General features: G+C 46.2%; 1 protein-coding gene across 2 annotated transcripts in view; it reads left to right on the top strand.

The window, feature by feature from the left end:
* The window catches only part of Nolo (ADAMTS-like no long nerve cord), a 305,721-nt gene that overhangs the window by 203,605 nt on the left and 81,073 nt on the right, over positions 1 to 21,043 (top strand). For both annotated transcript variants that reach the window (XM_076321407.1, XM_076321406.1), the window contains exons 3-4: positions 7,902 to 7,954; positions 11,459 to 11,558. In XM_076321407.1, the coding sequence (XP_076177522.1) occupies positions 7,902 to 7,954; positions 11,459 to 11,558 (153 nt within the window). The remainder of the gene's footprint in view (positions 1 to 7,901; positions 7,955 to 11,458; positions 11,559 to 21,043) is intronic.

The following is a 21,043-nucleotide window of genomic DNA, read 5'->3' as shown; positions in this document are numbered from 1 at the left end:
GCGATTGCACGCCGCTGCAAAGATTCGCATGCATAAATACGCGGAATCCCCGCGGCAGATGCAAGCCTCTGACCGCGGCGAGATGCACGCGCAATATGCAAAGAAGAGCAATGTTTGCTTTCGTTCCGGGTAACCCGTCCCCCGTCCGGTCTGGGGGGCGTTACAAATTAATTACCGGATTACTAGACATTACGGTTGATTCATCTCGTCCCGCGTCTTGTAGCGTTTCAATTTTCCATCGAAAGTAAATGCAAAATGACCGACCGTGGAATCAAAGATCGACAATTTGCGAAACATCTACTCGCAAGAATCGAAAAATGCAATCGATGGAATTAAACCATTCCTTTTACAAATCCATTTTTCGTATAAATACGACAACTAAATCCTGAGACATCTTTATAATTATACCTAAAACATCCCCTTCAATTTTCAAATAAACTGAAAAATTACTATTAAATTATACCGATCCCAAGAAGACCAACTAGAGACTTAGTGTATTACCAACATCGCGAGAAATTTTTACACGATGCGCAAACCGTAAAAATTGTACGAGAAACATCAAGAAACATATTGAAAGTGTATTAAAAACCGATCACACGATCCCACTGGAGAGTGCTGGAAAATGTTCCCTTGGTGGAGACGCTTCGCGCGAAACTCGAATCTCGTGAACCGTCGCGCGGTGTTTAAAGAATCGTTTAATCAATTCCGACGATAAAAGCGAGAGACCCGGTTGAAAAGAGATTTCACAATGTCCGGCTCGCCGCGCAATAATCCAGGAAACTCGTCGTCCAGCCAACGGGGGACCGGAAAATAAAGAACGTTCGAACCCACGATCCGCCTCTCGACCCACGGCGAAGACACCACCCCCTGTCGAACACGAGGGGCGGTGTTAACCGACAAAAATTCCACGAGGCCGCTTATCGCGAAGGAGCTGTACGAAAAAAAAAAAAAAAAAAAAAAAAAAAGAACGGTGAACGAACATCCTCCGCGAGTTCGCGTCGTTTAAATCTTTCCGGGCGTCGCGTCCCGATCGGATCGTCGCGTCGATTTATGCGATCGCTCGGTAGCTATGGATAGCTCGGAAACGAAAAGCGATTCTTATCGGACACGCACACGTCGCAGCTACGGTATCACCTCCAGCTGCGAATCTCTCGCAAATTGGCAACGAAAGAGGAGCACGAGGGTGCAAGAGGAAGGACGCGAGGGGAGGGTGCGGTGGTCGGTGTGTGTGTCGAGCCAGCTGAACAGAGACGGTAGATACGAGCAGACGAGCGGATTGCGAGAGCGAAAGAGGAGGAGATGGACGAGCGGAGAGGACAGGCCAATAGGCCGATAGGCGATCTCTCATTCCGCAATGCGGGCTTTTGCACCGCCCTATATACGCCGCGGTGCCGTAGCCACTTTGCCTCTTGCATCGGGCTCTCGTAACCCCCCAGGATCCCCCCAGGATTCCTCCAGGACGAATCGTCTCATCGAGTGCCCACCTTCCGCCAATCAACGCGATCGTCTCTGTCTTCGAAACGGAGGATGGACCGTTTTTTTTTCAACGACGACCACCCCTGTTGTGCCTCGGTAGACTGTTGGGACCGGTTTGGTTCATCGACGAAATCAATGCGCAACGGGTACCTATCTGTAGGTAGCTGTAACGAGATGCTCAGGTTCGCGGAGAACCTTCTGGTCCCTCGACGATCGTAAATGAATCCGACACCGACGCTTCCGAGACACTTTCGGTACTTTGGTCGCTAGTTCGGCCGAGTGCGATTAACGAGTGCGTTTTTCATTTCTCGAGAAGTGAATTTTGCATTGCGGGGGATCTATTCAGAGGATTCGGTGCCTCGGAGGATACGAATGACCTGGACGATTGAGGTTATTCCTCGTGACGAATTAGTTGGGTAGTTCAGGCGATACGTTGAACGATTTTTAGAGTTTTCCTTTGAAAAGTGTAGTTCGTATTTGGGAGTGTCTTTCGAGAGTTGGATTTCGAGAGGATTCGGTACTCAGGGGATTCTAGTGACCTGGACGATTGAAGTTACTCTTGGTGACGAATTAGTTGGGTAGTTTAGGCGATACGTTGAACAATTTTTAGAGTTTTAGAGGATTCGGTTCTCAGGGGATTCTAGTGACCTGGTACGATTGAAGTTACTCCTAGTACCGAGTTAGTCGGGTACTTTAGGTAATACCTTGGATTAATTTCAAAAACTTTCCTTTTAAGAGTGTGTTTAACATTTGACTTTTAATAGAAGACTTTATTTTGACTTTGTTACGTATTTGGTCACTCGAGAAGCTGGTCCAAAGTAGTCGTGGATGCCAGCAGAAAAATCCTAGTCCCTGTTCAATAGTTTTCTCTATCTCTGCCGCTTCTTGAAGCGTTTAAGCAAATTTTTATTCACCCTTTGAGAACGGTTTCCAGCCATCGAGCATTCAATCGATGAAAAAAACATAGAAATCGTATATTTTTCAATGCTCCGTCGGGCTGGCAAGTTCCATCAAAATCGGAGATTATCTCCCGGACGATGTTGCTTGTTAGTCCGCGTTCAACGACCCCCAGCGTTCAATTCAAGCTTCGTATCGTCATTCCTCGACCGTGAAGAGGAAACTTCGCTCCCCTCGGTAACAAAAGTCCCAACAGTGGCTCGTATCACGATTCCTCGACCGTGGACAACAAACTTCTATCCCCCGGCAATAATAGCGGCAACGCGATCCGAGGGGAGTCGTCGTGTCTTAAAACTCGCGCGAACCCGATCGAAACGTAGGGAACCGAACGAAAAAACGAAGGAGCACAATTTCTTCGTACAACGATCGGAAAAGCGACCACGGTGGAACATTTTTAACAAACGAGGGCGCCACGAGCCTGTTCGCGGCTCTTTTCAACGTACCGGCCCTCGACGAATGTCAACGCGACCGATGTCGACATCGGTCGCGTTAACATCGTTACCGAAACATCTGACCACCGGTGACACGAGCTTTCGCGAAATAACCACACCAGAAGATAAACGAGCCGCTCGTTTTCGGATACCGCGGCTTTTTCCCGTTACGGAAATCGATGCAGCTATGACGATCGTCGACCGGCACGGGGATCAGTGGTTGTTTATCGAGCGAATTCGAAGATAAAACACGTTCCACGCCAGCCACGCCGACCCGTATTTCTTTCGCGAACAATTTCTCTTCGGTTGCTTTTTCAAACTCCTCCCTGATCCCTATTAATCGTTCCACCCGATACGAACCACGACCACACCTCGAAACCTGTACACGGGTCTTGAACCGTAGCTCGTGGTGCGTGGGATAGCTGCCACTTACGATATTCCGAGTCCCCGAGTGGCTGTACCAGACAATTTCTGAAACGCCGCAAGCTCCGGGTAACCCCCGGACCGGTAGTTACGGAATTTTAGGGCGAGGACGTGGAATCTGAGAATGACGCGGCTAGCTACGGGATTATTGTCTCGCGAGGGTAGAACGCGGGACCGAATTCTGGTACAGCTACACCGATTTTTCCCTCTCACGATCAGAATTTATCGTCGTCCTCGTTGTCTACGCTGATCGTGATCGTTACGTAAACAAAGCAGAAACGAGATCGTACATCGTGTTGTCGTTCTGTATACACGAAATACTCTTAATAGAAATTTCTATCGAAAACGTTCCTTGACGATTCTTTTTTTCTTTTCCGTTTCGATTACTTATCAGGACTACGTGTGCGGTCACGATCGACGAAGGCTCTTTCGTCGTAAATTGAAAAAATTCCAACGAAATCGTACCTAGAAAAATAATAACAATTCACGAAAATACCCGCGTGAATTGCTGCGTTTATATTCTTCGATATCCACGCGGATTTCAAGGGGGTCGCGCTTGTTTTTCACAAAAAAAATACAGGGTGTCACGATACTTACGAACGAGCGTGCGCGTTTACGACAGACGCGTGCACTTGCTTCGCGAGCGTGTTTACACGGGAACCAGCCGCGTTTTACGCGAACACAACGCGGCTTGTTTAATCGAACAATCGCCTCCAATTGCATTCAATTATCCAGCAACACCCGGTGTTTTCAATCTCTAAAAAACATTCGGGTTTCGTCCCGATTCGAACCTCTCGCGCAATTTTTTATCCAGCGAGAGATTCGCGTCATTGGAGCCGAGAATAAATTCTGTATCTCCACTCGGAGGTGGTGGAAAACGAAAATCAATTTTCCGCGCAATTTCTCCTATTCTGCTGTACGAAAAATTTGGGGAAAAAATCAGTGACGCCGCGATCGCGTAGTCGCCCGTTGAGAAATATTTTTGAATCCTTCGATCGAAAATTCGAGCTGTCAAAAATCCCGAAGAAAGAAAAAAATACCGATCGGTGAAACCACCGATTGTATTCGGTTGTTCGGGAAGTGATTTCGTTCTCCAAAATGGAGAATATATAATTTAATAAAATACATTTATACACTCTGAAAAAATCGTGTTTCATTTCCACCAAAAAAAAAATAAAATGACTTTTCTAACCAGATACTTTTCAAATCTCCTCCGATAAGAAACTTTCGCGTCGAAATGACCCGTACAGGGTTGTCGACTGCTCGTACAACCCTTAAGTTAATTAACCCTGGAGGGTTAATTCGTCTCGGAGGCAATCCGCAAAATTTTACACGGTCGTGTATCGCGAATCGCGACGGAACATCTTTTCCAGCGCCGCCAGCATTATCACTCCTGATTCCATTACCGCCGCCGGAAGTTAAATGTTTCAAAACTCGGCGCGAGGGGGAGTAGGGAGGGGGGAGGGGGTACGGGGTGCGCAGCAGTGCATAGTTTCCCGACAAATTACGTTAACCTCGTGCCCCTTGACAAAGAAGCCCGAGCTACCTCCAATTAACGAACACGGTTATCCCGACGCGACTATTAAAATTTACAATCTACTAAATCTACGCGGAATCGTTAACACTCTTCCCCGTACGGTAGGAAAGTAAGGTGGTGGGAGGGGGAGTGGGGGCAACGGAGCGGAATAAAATATGGAATATCTTCCCCCGACGATTTTACGCGGATCGTTCGCTCACTTTACCCACGACTGCCTGATAATGAGCTGTTGTATCGGTTTTCTACCGAAAGAGGGACTCGAAGAGCCGGCGATTAATCCTTTTTATCCGATTACCGTCCCTCCGGAGGGTGAGAGAGAGAAGAGGGCGAAGATTCAGGGGGAACGAGCACCCCGCGAGAGGAAAGTGGAACAGGGACCAATCGAAGATGAAAATGGCGATAGAGTCGCGAAACGAAGGGGCTGAAAATAAATTGAAAACAAAAAAAGGAAAGAAAATAGGAAGTTACCGGGAGAAAGAAGTTGAATGGTAGCTGATACGATCGGAAGACAATGCGAACGTTGATATTTTTTCGCTAAACTACCATCCCATGATCAAATTTACTTTCGCGACTCGCGTACAAGGGTATTCGTACCCGATGACCTGTCCTACGATCTCGTTTAATAAAGAATGGTACAAACGAAGGGTTGCAAACGAGAGGAGCAAACGACCAGAGTTTAATCGAATAAAATTGGAGAGGATTGCACGCGTTGAAGGAAGTTACGAGAGAAACTGAAACGCAACGTACGGATTTCTCGACGATTCGAAACAGAGGGTGCAACTCTTTTTTTAAGGTACAAACGAAACGAGAGAGGATTCTCTCGATAAGGGGTGATTTCAAGCTTTGCTGAATGGTATCGTAGCTCCAACGAAAAGTATCTTCGGCGTTGAGGACGAACCACTCTCTCTTGCAACTCGTTTTTAAGATATAAAAGGGAAAACACTGGCCCTCTCGAGGGGTGATTTCACCCCCTAAAATTGTACTACAGCTCTTAGGAGAAATATCTCCCGCGTTAAAAATAAACCACTCTAAGGTGCAACTCTTCTTTAAGGTATAAACGAAACGGTTTTTTTTTAAGGGGTGATCTCACCCTTTTAAATTGTATTATACCTCCGACGAAAAGTATCTTTCGCCTTAAGGACGGACCACTGTAGGGTACGAGTATTTTTTAAGATCTGAAAGCAAAAGATTAACTTTCTAGAGGGACGGTGCTACCCCTTCAAATTTTATTATAGTTCCAAGGAGGACTCTCCGGGTTAAGGACCAACTACTACTCCATTCAGTGTTCCAAATTTTCCAAACTTTTGGCTTTTTTAACTTCCCTCGTAAGAAGACAAACGCGATACGTATCCTCTATCTATGAAAATATCTTCTCTCGAAGAATAACCCCAAAAATCCACAGTTAGGATCCATCGAGAGACCCGATTAATTCATTCTTTGTTCAATCTTCTCAAGGAATGGTATTACAATCTCTCAAATTTTATTCACTCGCTACTCTACTCAATGTTCCAAATTTTCCAAACGTTCAGCTTCTCTAACTTCCCTCGTAAGAAGACAAACGCGACACGTGTCCTCTATCTATGAAAAAGTCTTCTCGAGACCCGATTAATTCGTTCTTTGCTCAATCTTCTCAACGAATGGTATTACCCTCTTTCAAATTTTATTCACTCGCTACTATACTCAGTGTTCCAAATTTTCCAAACGTTCAGCTCCTTTAACTTCCCTCGTAATAAAACAAACGCGACACGTACAAAAGAATCTTCTCTCGAAGAACAAGCCCCGAGATTCACGGTTAAGATCCATCGAGATGCCCGATTAATCCCTTCATCGATCCCTCCAGGTTTTATTTCCGTGTATTGTTGAATGGCCGCGAGCCGTCATCGTGGTCACCCCTCGGCGAAATATCCGAGCAGGAATTCACCACCACGGGGTCTCGAGCCGACTGGCAAAAGTGAATTTTCGAAATCCGCTCAGTTCGGCCGCGTACGTGCCGAGCATTTCGCGAGAGGTCCTGGAGGGGCGCCGAAATTTTTATCACGTCTCGCGGCGAACTTATTGCTCGTAGAGGGATATCGATGTGCAAGCCAAACCCCTCCCGTGCCAACCCTCCGGACGAGATTTTTCTGTTTCCGTATCGGGCATGGCCGCTAAATACTTTGATATATCGACGTTCTTACCGCTGCACTTTTATCGTCGAGCTTTGCTCCCTGTACCAACGTTCCTACATTCCCCCCCTCAAAGTATCTTCGTGTAAATCTGCGAAACGGAACGTCGAATACCTTTCCTGTTTCTTAATCCCGATTCATGGAACGGTGCTAAGTTGTGCTTGTTTAGCGCGAACCGTAGAAATTTAATTGCCGCGGGGAAATCGATTCGATATCACCGGATGTGCGAGTTGATGTTTGCGTGGAACAAATTTCAGAATACTTTGTTCAAGTAACATACGAGAGAAAATACTTTGCGAAGGAAAATGAAACATTTAGAAAGATACTCATAGGAAGTGGAGACTCCGTTCGAAGGAAATATTCTACGATAGTTGAGTGAAGAATTTGGAAAAGAAAGAAATATATTCGTTGGAAATACAGAGAACGATATTCAGTTTGGAAGGTTCGTCGACCTGTTAAGATTCTCTCGAATAACACCCGAAAAACGAGCTTTCGATAAGCATCGCGATCGATTCGGGAAACGATTAGTGTCGCGAGACGTCCGATTCGTAATTAACCACCGGCGGAGAATTGTTTAACAAAACGGATCCGCGCGGTAAACACGAAATTTCTCGTTACACGGACAAATTGTCCAACAATTTCATGGGGGCAGGTTCAATTACCTTTCGAATATTTCTCCGCCGGTCGGCGTTTTAACAAATTTGTTCGCTCGACGCGGATTCTCCAATTTCGTTAAAAGTAACGTCGAACCGACGGGGGTGGTTCCGCAAATACTATCTCTGATTAATTCAGCGCGCGGTATAATTGAATGTCCGAATTTTTGCGCGACGTGATAAACACGCGCCACCGTTTCGCGGACGCGCGTTTTATTTATACAATTTAATCGCATGACAAATTGTTTTCTGGTTTCAGAGCATCGTGTGGGGCGAGTGGTCACCTTGGTCCAAGTGGTCCGGTTGCTCCAGGTGAGTAAATCCCGTATTTGAACGATCGAGAAATTCGTGAACACCGTACACCGAATGAAATTAATCCACGTGTATTATTTACGTTGCGAAAATCTCCAAGGAACGATTTCTTCCATCGTCATTGATACTTGCGGATCGGTCTCGGTTCAAGGGGGCGAAACTACCCTCGAAAGTTCACCCCTTAACGCTATCTGGAAAACTACCGGAGATACGAAGAATTTTGTTCGGAAAGTTTTCTATAGCCTTTAACGAAACGTAGTGTACACGTCGGTGAAAGAGAACATTAATTAAAGAGTCAAGCTGTTACCACCCCTGTTCTCAAAATTCTGCTCGAACCGTGAGCCGGTTTTTCAATCGGAACATTTCTAAAGGAATTCATTACTCGGGACAAAGAAACAGATTACAAAGAAAAAGTGTCGGGGTATTCGAAGTCAACTCGAAAACTTTCCGAAAAACGTTTCAGCTTGGTTGAAACGGCCGTTAGAAATCCTCACCAGTGTGCCAAATTTATCGATACCTATAATATACACCCGCATTTTTTCTATTTTTACCGCCCACGCGTTAAAATCCTCGCGTCTTTTTACCTACTCGTAATTCCAAAGATTTCGTCGCGACGTCGAAACTTCGATCGCGATTAAACGATTAAATTCGAAAGTTCGCGTAACCCGACACGAAAGAATCTCAATTTTCATCCGGTCTGTAGACCTCGGGGAAGTTGCATCGAAATCGGTGGTTATTTCGGGTACGTTGGCCCGTGCGTTGCAGTTCGCATCGTGGCGCGTGCATTCGAATGCACAATGGACGTGGTGTCGTACGGAATCTCGAGATCGGTCTTGTCCGTGTCGGGTGGTGGTGTTTCGCGCGGGAATCGCGACTCGATATCCTGGAAGGGTCGTTTCGTAGCGTCTAATATCGGGTCGCCGGTACACCGACGGAATGTTAAGCGTTTCAGAACTCATTTCGTTGGAGGCGAGTTCCGGTTGGCGGCCAGCTCGTTTTTCAACCGGCCAGAAACGGCACAGACTGCGCCGGCAAATAATTTATGACGCTTGCTACTGGTGAACTGCACTCGCCCTCCCCTCTCCCCTCCGGAGAAGCTTATTGTATGATGTACGGGGCCGTACATTCGACGCTTCCAGCCACCGACCGGTAAATCTTCGTTCCGCGTTCGCCCCGATACAATTATTAAAATTTTTTCCCGTTACCGCGAACGCGCACGCTCGATTTACGATCGCCCGTTTCGAAATTTGCGCTCGTGAGCCCCGCGACACGACCGACTAATGTCGCACGATCTACAGGGTGTCCCGGTGAATTTCTCAGTGTACACCACGTTTCACGTACGTGGAAACGAGTTGTAGAAACTCGAGTACGCGAATCGAGAGGTTACGAGAGATAGACGACTAGGGAAAATGCGATGAACTAGAGTGTACAAGAGGGTCTTCGAATGGAAGAGACCACCTGTGCGGAAGGTATGGTTTTCTAGGTGGAAAATAACGACTCGAGGAATCTCGAGGAAAGTGAAAGAAAGAGGATAACGACTTTTCTTCCGTGATTTTTTCCGGTAGAAACTGTACGAATCGTTTAGCAACAGAGACGAACCACGGAAGTGAATTAGATCGAGGATCGTTCGCACTCCGTACCCCGGTAAAGATACGAGCAACTCCCCGTTAATTAATCGCAAACGCGAGGCACGCGCGCCGCTCGCGAGCCGATAAATTTCGATTTCAAATTCGAACGTAACCAAGAACCGAATCGAAACTTCCGCGGGATTTCGTTAACTTTCCCCCGAACGGAGTCGGTAGGAACATTGGCTGCCATCGAATAAGACCGAGTTTGTTCGGGAATTTAATAAACTTACCGGTGGAAAATTAGAAACGACGTTCATTGAACGCGGAAACGACGACTCGGAAATTTCAGACGGTTGGCGTTGTTCGAATCGCGCCGACCGTTATTCGCGTAACATAGATAATTTTAGACAGTCCCGAGGATTATATTTTCGCGATATTCGGCGGACCGGTTACCAAGCGGATCGCGTTCACAAAGCGTACGAAATAATTTCACCGAAGGTTGGACCGAAAGATCGAAAATCGTGGCCCGTTCGTTTATCGCGAGCTCTTCCGCCGAGAAATTATTATCCAGTTATAACGTGGATTTAATTTGAAAATTGAAACACGCATAAACGTCGAACCGACCATCGTGGAACGAAATTTCCAGCCATCGACGAAAGCTTTCGAAAACGAGCTCCCTTTGACGGCAATTTCGTACAAACGTTTCGTTGTCGCAGACTCGAGGATCCTCTTCGTTTAGTCGGCGCTCTTCGTTATGCATGTTCTCTGTATTACGTCGCTTTTAAATATTAAAGTCCGCGGCCCGCGTCTGAAACAAATTTTAAGCAGCGACGACGTCACTGCTGCGAACTACCGAGCTCTGCAGTCTACCGAAAGCACGAGTGCCACTTAAACTCTCGTAGCGAGTCGTTCACGATCAAGAAAACGGTGCTGCGTAACTTCGCTCGGTGCTTAGGAATTTCCTTCGAATTTCCCGCCGCTCTGGCGGCACCGTGACGGTTTATCGGGAAAAAGATATATCACCGATCACGATTTCTTGAAGAACAGAATTGCGAACGAGATTAAAATACACAAAATATAAAATATATACAGAATCAAATACACGAGACGAAGATCGCGAGCGTTTCGATTTTCTAACGTTCTCGAGGTTTCGAGGTTACCGGAGGTCACGAGAAGTCAGATTTTTCCAGGTTCCAGAGATTTTTTCAAAGATCCCCAGATTTTCCAGAAGCTCTCGGAGATCACAAGGTTCGACATTTTTTTCGAAATCCGAGTACCCCGGAGATCGCTAGGATCGTGTCTGGGTGTCTCTGTGGTCCGATGGTCCGTAAAACTAAGAAAACCCCGAAGTCACGAGAGACACCGAGGCGTCTGGATAAATCCGGGAGTCCCGAAAGTACAGAAACTCCTGACACTTAAGGAGGTCGTAACAGGTCAGAAGTCCCAGGTGTACCGGAGATCTCAGAAATTCTGCAAATCCTAGAACCATCGATAACCTCGAAACCCATAGGGTATCCAGCGAGATTTTTGAAACCGTCTCGAATTCCAGCGATTCCACCGATCGTGGAAATCTGTGGTAATCCGGAGTAATCATTCGCGGAGTAATTTCGTGAGTACGGGAATAAACTTCGATTCTGAGAATCGAATTTATGGTAACGCGAGGACCAATTTCGCAAAAATTTTCACGCCGCGATGACGCCAACTTTTAAACATCGGATCCGAATCGAACAATGTATATACCTCGTTTTAAAATTCTCACCGATGGAAGGGGAATTCGTGACTCGCCATTTTTGTTTTCTTTTTCTTTTTCTTTTCCTTTTTTTTTTACCACCACGCGAACACGCCTCTCTTGTAACACGGTGTCGGACATTTCACGTATGCTCCTTGTTAGCGCATAGTTTATTGTTTTTTTAATTATGCTCGTCCCACTTCGCAGGAGCTGCGGCGGTGGAATTTCTCGGCAGCAGAGGCGATGCAGGAAGAAGCCATGCAAAGGTAGACCATGGAGCACGAAATACAAGATCTGCAATCCCGAGGTGAGTCGTTATCAAAAGTGACCGTCAGGATTTTTAATTACTTTCGAACACGGCGATCCTCCAACGGTTCGTTTTATCTCACGGTATCGTTACGATATCATTACCGTTGAAGAGCAATTTGATCCTTCGGAGCAACATCCGGGTCAAGATTTATTCGTTCTCTCGCTCCTTTCGTAATAATCACTCTTACATTTTTCACGTCAAAGTAACGCAACATCGATGGCTCCGTTGTGTACACCTACAAGCATCAATATTTAAATTCGAAAATTCGACGCGTTCTATCAATCATGTATTACACGTAACGTCTAAAAACACCGTTATCGTCACATTAAACTAAAACAAAATCGATGGCTCCGTTCTGTACACCTACAAGCATCAATATTTAAATTCGAAAATTCGACGCGTTCTATCGGTCATGTATTACACGTAACGTCTAAAAACACCATCGTAGAGAAACAGAATTGAATAACAAATACACGAGTTAAAAAGTCCCCGAAACAAGTGTCTCGACCTGCTCCGTAATTTACCGAAAAACACGTTCCGATAAATTCGAACAGTCGAAATTTGAATTGTAATTTTACGTGCTGCGCAATCTCGAACGAAATCACTATTCTTCCGTTTCGTTGCGCGGACCGTGAACAAGAGGCCGTTATAAAAAGCCAAAAAACGCAATAAGTAATAAAACCAGTAATCGTAATAAAACTAACCCATATCGTAAATAACGAAAAAGTATAATTCGGCCGCAATGAGACCGAAACGTTCAATTTTAATAATCGATACACGTCCTCCGCGACAGTTGGACCAAATCGGTGTATCTCAACCCCCACCACCGCCACGGAGTAGTAAACCACGAACTCGTCTATCCGTCGTTCCATTTACGATTGAATGCCGGCGTAACGAGGTCCCGGTGAGAAAAGAACGAGCCGCGGGATTCCCCGCCGCGGCGTGAGGGAATACCCAAGTTCGTGTACACCCTAAATTGAATTATTCCGCTGAAAGCGGTGCCGGCCTTATCGATATAATTCTATTCGCGTTGGAAGACACAGCGGTCTATGAGAGAGCGCGGTACCGCGCGGAGATGCAACTGGAGCCGCGGGTGCAGTTGGAAACCGGTGTGTTAACCGCCTATCCTTTATCGCGAACGAAGCGCACGACGAGCAAGTTGTCACGCGAAGGGAAAACGGGACGTCGTACACCCCTTTCGTCTCGAGTATCGTGCACCTCTCGCCATTTCCCCACCACCAACAACAACAGACAACGCTCGGTGCATTCTCCCCGCGATTATAACTGCGAGCCAACCCTTGGTGTTCGAGTAACCGGTGAAAATTCGCGGTACGCGGCAAACAACCAAACGAAGTTCACCTCGTCGTTTAACCGAGAAATTTCGAGGCCTCGGTGTCCCCGCAGCGATAGCCTCGATTCGCTTCGTCTGGCGCGTAGATCCACCAAACGGGAATCCATCCACGCTGGTGACGTCTCTCTCGTATATCGGAACACCGATCCCTAACCTGGCGGAGTTTCCGATAAACTGGAGCGAATTTTTACCGATTATGCAAAACAGTCGAGCGTTTTTAGTTCTCCGACTCGCGGGGACCAAGCGTCGTTGGTGCAACGCCAAACCCGTGGGATGCACCGCAAGTGGAAGTCGCGAATGTTAATTTCACGGTGGTACAATACTCCGGTTCGAGTGGTAGTCGATATCGATTTCACGTGTATCATCTGCGAGGAGAACGCTTTTACGCGGGAAATTCGATCTTTCGTCGATTTTTTAAATGCAACCTTGAAGTTTTTTATTTGTATTCTTCTCTTTTTGGCTACGGTTTTTAGCGTTAGGATTGGTAATAGGTTTCTTTGTCTTTGTACTTTTTGTACCCTTCTATCGTACCGTGGAATACCTTGTTTAGTGAATAATCGCGCGACACGAAGTCTGAATGTCATTCGAAGTTTAATAAATGGAGTCGATTATCTCGTCCTGGAATTTTTTGGAACATCGTACGACATTTTTATGTCTCCAAGAAATAGGTGATTTCCAAGTAAACTCCTCGTTTCGTTCTTCCAAAATTCTAGAAAGAATTTCGCATCCGTGTACCTTTATATACGACTGTGTACACATATGTACAAATTATCGAACATCTTTTAAGCATCATCGATTCCACCGCAACGGTTTATCCGCGTGTGTGATCCGATATACGGCCGATGCCAATATTCAAATATACAACCGATATCCGTATTGCTTAAATAGTGCAAACATACGAGTACCTTCTTTCTACTTGAAAAATAATATTCAAAGGTACAATATACTCACTCTTCCTTTACATCGACGTTCTCTAGCCATCGTAATACACACTTCCACAACTGGAGCTTCTACAATAGAGACAAGATGCACCTGCATTTCCTCGGTCCTCTTCCAACAATATGAAATTAACGAGGCAAGTTTCGTGGAACGTTTTTCCTCGTACGTATAAAACCTACGTTGAAGAAAAACTCTTCGGAACGAGTTTCTCTCGAATTCGAGTTTGAAATCTCGACCCCCGTCTCGTGATCAAACGCGGCGCGAATCGTTCAAGAAACTCCAAACACGCGTGCAACCCTGTCGTTGGCAAAGCGACGTGCAGTTTACGCGTCGAAGAACAACGCGCGGCCGGCTCCGTAATTAATTATTCCTCCGTTATCACGACCGCCAACACGACGGTCAGATATTACGCGTATTATCAATTCAAATTCGACGCTTGACGGTCAGCTGCGGTTGACACATACGACCGTGTCCCGTGCTGCAAGTGCATCGCGCTCCGCAGCACCCGGGCGCAACCCCCGGGGGATGTAGAGATGCAGGTGACCCGACCCACATTCGAATCTGGGCCGAGTCTCGACCCCCGCCGCGTACACGCGACCATCCCCCATTGATATCTGCCAACTCGATATTCCACCCCCTGTCGAATTTACCCAAGCTATTTTCGAAAGCCTCCTCGCGAGCGGCATTGTCTTTCGCTGCCTGTTACCTCTGTCCGCGGGCGAACGGACTCGATTTCCTCAGGACGAAAAACGGAAAAAAAAAAAAGAAAAAGAGAAAAAAGAAAAAAAGACGGACCGCAGAAAAGTTGCGCCTCGCTGCGGATCGTAAATTCCCGAGTGAAAATCGATCTCGGTCCCCTACCACCCCGTTCGAACCCTTTGTGACGCTTGGCGCCCCGTAAAAGTGTCCCCGGGTTTTTGCGCACGATATTTCTCCACCGTTTACGTAACGTCGCTCCTTGTTTTCGAGAGCGTCCGATACTCGGCCCCGGAGTCCACGGGTGAATTCTCGGGGACGGCTGACGTAATAAGACGGTCGAGGCGATTTCACGCGTAAAAATACATCGAAAATGTGGAAGGAGATTTTTTCGCGCGAGGCTTCGTTTTCGAGAAAATTGAATCCGAAAACGTGCGGGGCGCGCGAGAGAGTCGTTGGGACGTGTACGTGCATTGCGCGCTCATTCCACTGAGGGGAAAGAACGTGGTGGGGATTGTCTAGCAGTGTCGAGTCAGACGTTCGAGTCGGACCAAGGACTGTCATATTCCCCTTAGCTCGAGATCGATCTTACGCGATAGAACGATCGCGTCGGTGTTCGGTGGAGCTTTTCTACTCTGCGGGAGAAAATAAATTGGCATACGTTTGTTTACTTTTTATAGGTGAGGAATCAAAGAGTTCGAGATTGTTTCTTTTTTCTTTTTTTTTCAATTTTTCCCGGAGCTCTCGAGGAGCAATCGGCGTTTCATTATACGGTAAGAAGCGAGCGTTCCCGTTCCGCGAGGAAACGAATAAATCATTCGTTATTTACGGTGTCTAGATTCAATTGTTTATATTTCATTCGATGCCAGGGATTTCTACGAACGTTCCATGAATATCGCGAACGAGACGTGGTACTTTTAACCGTGGAATATTGCACGATGTAAATTATTATTGTTCGATGGTTAATCAGTCATTTCCGATGCACGTCACGATTCGATATTCCGTTTCCCTCCCCTCTTGAAGCGTCTGTGTGTTTCCGTGACCAATCATTCGCGCAACTATTTGTTCTTCAAATTCCAGAATAACCGGTCTCGAGAGTCTTGAACGTAACAATTCACGATACTTGTTTGCGGGGAGTACGCAAAGTATTATTTACAATTCTAGATGGAAGTTTGCGAAACAATAAGGTAAATTCAACGACCGCCGCGAGTTTAAAACGAAAGATCCACGGTAAGAAGTGTACCGAATTACTGACAAATACTTATCGAAACAATTAAGAAAATATTTATTGCGTTACAAAGGAAACTGATATACGAAAAATCGATAAGAGCTCCGGTGAACTTTGAACGAGCTGCGATATTTTGTTAATTATCGAATACGGTGGACTACGTGTCCGCGATCGAGTTTAACAGCGTACACTTTGGTACGCTGTATGAATATTTTTAGAATACTCTTTCGGTGCACAGGTTTATTGTCCCGCGAGAACGGAGGAAGAGGCAACACATATTTGGCTCGAAAGTTCCAGTTGGCCCCTCGCCTAGAAACCACGCGAAATAGTACTTAACTTTCTGCCAAGACGATAAAAATGGTAGCAAAGGCTACCGTCGGATAAAACGACTTTTTTAACGCAGTGCAGCTCGTGTTACCCAAAAATGGGTAACTATCTCGAGCTCTTCGAAGATACGGACCGGTACGTGTACAATTGCCTTTTAATACGGAAACCGATGCCATTAAATGTACCCAATTGAATGTCTCGACAATATCGCATACCGTGTACGTCCAAGAATGATCGAACAATCGTACTTTTATCCCGTTTCCACGATACTCCAACTCTATTAAATCGAAAACTCTGCAAAATACCTAAATGTTCTATCACCCCTGTTCGGTTGAATTTTCTTCTCACGTTCTACAAAATACCTACCAAATACGCCGTTAAATTTTCGTATATTTCTTCCGCCGTGCAACCGTAACAAATGTCACATCATCCCTATCCAGGTGAATCTTCTTCTCACCCGTCAATACTCTGACTCTTGAACTTCCGCGCGACTTTGCATCGTCGTTGAACGTTCTACGAAACACCTACCGAGCACCGCGTTCAATTTTCAAGAATATTTCTAACTTCCAGCTTGCAACTGGAACAAATATCGAGCGTAACTCTGGACACGGTGAACCAAGCGCCTGGAACGCGTTAAAATCATCGTCGCGATCGTCTCTCCGTATCTCTGTAGCGATCTCTCTTTCTGTTTCGCGTATGGAGGATACACCATGGGATGCAAAATTGCGCCTGGAGTTTTCGCATGGTCGCGAAACGGTCTGGTTGGGTCCCAGGTGAGAAGCCGGTTCCCGTCTACCGTGCGACCGACGTGACATTTCGCCCGTAGGGGCCGACGTCGCGGCGCTCGCCTTCCGAGTAGCGAGGCCTGCGCTCGACGGCTTCGTAAATGCGCCACCGACAAAGCTGTCGATAGGTTCCCTTCCCAAAGCCAACACGTCGATCCCCGCTGCCCTTTTTCCAAACGGCTACGGCCCCCGCATACGTAACGCGCGATATCTTTCGCTCAAGCGGCAACCGGAACCAGCTCCATCGAAGCTTTGCTGCAACCCGAACCGACGATTCTCTTTCCCGCGTTTACGCTCACCGACCCGACCTGTAAACGTGCTGTCCATTACGGCCAACGAACAGAGAACCACCCACTGGAGAAATAAGTCGAACTCCTCGGGAATTCCGCTCGTGGAATTTTCTCGAGAACGCGCGAAATCGACCGAGCGACCGAACCGCTCGACAATGACGGTATTAATTTCGCGAAATCGCTCGATAGAACGTTCCCGTTCCTGGCGTTCTCTATTAGATTCCTTGTATTAGGTTTCGTGTAGTTTCTTTCGCGTTGAACGCGTTCGTTGCGCCGTGACGAAACAGAAAATGGTTTGAAGGGGAGGAGAAAAGAAAAGATCGACCCGAGAGCGTACGATAGAATATTGTGGAACGAGTCAGGTTTCTCGCGTGTAATTGCATTAATCTTGCGATCACGATTCTTGGAAATGTGAAATATCATTTTGAAGTCGTTGATACTTTCAGCTAAGAAACAAAATTTCCTTACGGAAAAGAAAACAAATGTTTTCTTCTTTCGAGAGAATTTATCGTGTATTGAAAATTTGAAAATTGTGTTTCGTGTATCGAAGGAAAGATTCGTAGAAGAAAACGAACCGAAGGATCTTCACGTTTCGAGCTCGTTTCGTCGAATTCGGTCTTCGCTGGTAAATAAGTCGTTCGAGGACAGAAAATTTAAGCAACGTAAAGGCAGTTTTTTTTTTTGTTTTGTCTTTTTCATTTTCCAGACGAGAACACCGAAGATTTAACGGGTTCTCGAAGTTAACCACTCGAACGGACCACGGTACACAACCCACCTCTGTCTTACAAATTCATTTACTCCGTTGCAGTCTTGATTGCACTTTAAATTAGATTCTCGCGCCATTTACACCCTCCGCGGCACGAATACCGATGCAAATGCAACGTCGCGAGCTCGGTAAAAAACTGCGGCTGGAGAATTACTCGAGCGGGACTCCTCGCCGAACGATGGTGCATTAAAAGCATCGATGAAGAGTCTTGAAATCGGAAATAGACGAAAAGTATGGACCACTGTCGTGTCCCTGAGCGCCTCGAAAATCTCGCTAAAAGCGCAGCCCAGGATTTAAGAGGTATAAAAATATGGTGGACCTCGTCTCGAGATTTCGGGGATTCGTTGCATTACGGTGAACGTAATATCGATCGGAGCTGTACGATAAATGTATTCACGATGCGTTCGAGAATACACACAGCCAACTCCGTCACCCAACATGATGAATCGCCGCTTTAAAAAATTAATAGTCAAGATCACTGGTCGAGTTTAAGACAAGACGCGAAAGAAAATTCATTCGACGTGTATTTAAACAGACGTGCTCTTCGATTCGAGTCTCACACCTCGCGAACATTATAGAAAAATTAATAATCAAGATTACTGATCGAGTTTTGATAAATCCTACTTGCTATAACCTGGTAACAAATCTCAAAAGAAAATTAAATCGTCAAATATTTAAACCGACGCATCTTCGATTCGAGTCTCACACCTCGCGAACATTATAGAAAAATTAACCAGTCGAGATTACTGGTCGAGTCTTGATAAACCCTACTTGATATCCCCTGGTAATAAAACTCAAAAGAAAATTAAATCGTCAAATATTTAAACCGACGCATCTTCGATTCGAGTCTCACACCTCGCGATCACTGGTGAAAAAATTCCCCTCTCTAATTACGATCGAAATCGCCTCGAGTCGGTCACCAGCTCGCTCGAAAGAACGAGAAAGAGAAAGAAAGAGAGAGGGTGGGAGTTGGTTCGTTCCATCGACGAAGAAAGCGCGCTCGAGTCAGTTCGCTCTTAAGTCTCGTCACGTTCGCGACCTCCGAGCGTCAAAACGACACGGATTCCAGGCGACCTCGCGACATCTCTCATTCGCCACGATGGACAATTTTCCGTGGTAGCCTCGCTCACAGCGCCGCACCCGTTCGTTTCTGATCTTCTTTACGACGCAAGGACCAATCCCATCGAGCGCGATTGGTCAACGCGGATCCGGGCGCAGATTTTCTCGCGGTGTTAAACGAGTCGAAACGTTGGCCTGACAAATCTGACGATCGTCGAACGTCACCCCCTGTATCCCATCGATTCGTCCCCACCTCAGGACACCGTGGAAAACGTCGCAGCTTCGACGACTATTTCTATCGATACGGTAGAAATAACGGAGGGTAGTGTGTATACTTTTTTTTTTACGGCGTCTCGCGGAAAAGGTTTCGTGCGAACGAAAAGGTCTTCCACGCCAATTTCCACGAGGATCCTTCGAGATGAAACGCCCGAATAAACGGAGACTCGTTCGTTTCATGGGTAACGAGTTTATCCACGGTATCGACGATACTGGAATCTCTACGTTCGCTGTTAGACATCGCTGGAGATATCGCGCGGTTTAGGTACGGTGAAGTTACGACCTCGCCTGTGACGAAACTGGGGAAAAATTGGGGACGACGTGTCCGACTTGGACTTTTCTTTCGAGGGTGAACCTTCCCCTGGTCGAGAAGTGTGTTTTGTCACGAAATTGGGGCTCGAAGTCGTGCGACTGCTTTCGACACCTCGGTCGAAGGAAAATTTACCGGCCGACCAATTACGATCACACTCGGAACCGTTTTATTCAAAGTACTCGAGAAACGGAATGGAATCCGAATCGCTGTTTAAACTAAAATTTGATTTTTCCCTTCTCTCGTTCTCATCTACGGTACACGTCGTCGTTTCTCGTCTTTCCAACCCTAGCGTTTAATTATCATTCGAGAGAGCAGACGCGGAACGAGGTCGTTTAAAATATAAAAATATTTTAATTCGCGCACCGGTCGGGATAAGCTATAACCGTCTCTTATTGAAATTTCACGAATATTTAACCTTAAATTCTATTCTCTCCTTGTCGCGAGTTTTATTTCCGACGATATGTATTTCCTATTTCGAAACTTCTCCTTCTAATTCGATCTCGAGGACCCGAGGGAAACCAGTTCGTCCGTAATAGACAAACATTTATAGCTACGCTCCAATTGGACACCGTAAGTGCTTCTTATTGAAATCTCTCCGATACGTAACTTCAAACTTTCTTTTTCTTTTTCTTTTTTTTTTTATTCGCTCATTTTCCGCAAAACGATTCGCGACGGTTCCTTCTAATTCGATCTCGAAGCGAAACGAGGTCGTCAAAAGTCGAATATTTATATCCGAACTCTCGCGTCGAATTACACCGTCCCTTAAAATACTACGTTCGAGACGATTTCTCGAGCACCATCGCCTTGCTTTCATTTATTTTCCATCCTCGATTCGACTCCTCGCGCGAAATAAGACACGATGCATCGAATCGAGTCCAACTTCGCGCCAGTTTACTTGGCGTGATCGCGTAATTTCAATCGAGAGTTCACCATCGCTCGAACGATCCTCGAACCCGCGAAACAACCAGGGGAAAAAAAATTACACAACGAACCACAAAAGAAAAATAAGAAAGAAAAAATATATACATATATGTATATAGACTTTGCGTTCGAAAACGTTAAAAGAATCCCGAAAACATTTGAACGCGTGGTTCGAGTCGAGATCAAAGAGATACGAAGTGGCGGTGGGTTCGGGGATGGCAGGTAGGGGAAGCGACAGGGCGTATAAATCTATCGCCGGCGACGGGAAATAAAACGCGAGATTACGCGAGCGGATATCCGCGACTCGTGAACCGGCAAGATTTACCGTAGCTCGTTACCCGAAAAAAGAAGAAAACGCGAGAAACAAAGAGGAACGGGGTATTCATAGTTCGGCGGGCGGAGAGGGAGCGTAGAAAGAAAGAAAAAAAGAGAAAGAAAGAAGGAAAGAAAGAAACGAAAGGAAAAAAAATAGGGGAAAGAAGATGGGAAACGTACACGGGAAATATTTAATTCGCGATCCCGCGCAAACGA

This window comes from Ptiloglossa arizonensis, chromosome 10 (assembly GCF_051014685.1).
Source record: "Ptiloglossa arizonensis isolate GNS036 chromosome 10, iyPtiAriz1_principal, whole genome shotgun sequence".
Classification (NCBI taxonomy): Eukaryota; Metazoa; Arthropoda; class Insecta; order Hymenoptera; family Colletidae; genus Ptiloglossa; species Ptiloglossa arizonensis.
Note: the sequence above shows the minus strand (reverse complement) of the source record. Positions and strands in the feature narration are given on the sequence as shown.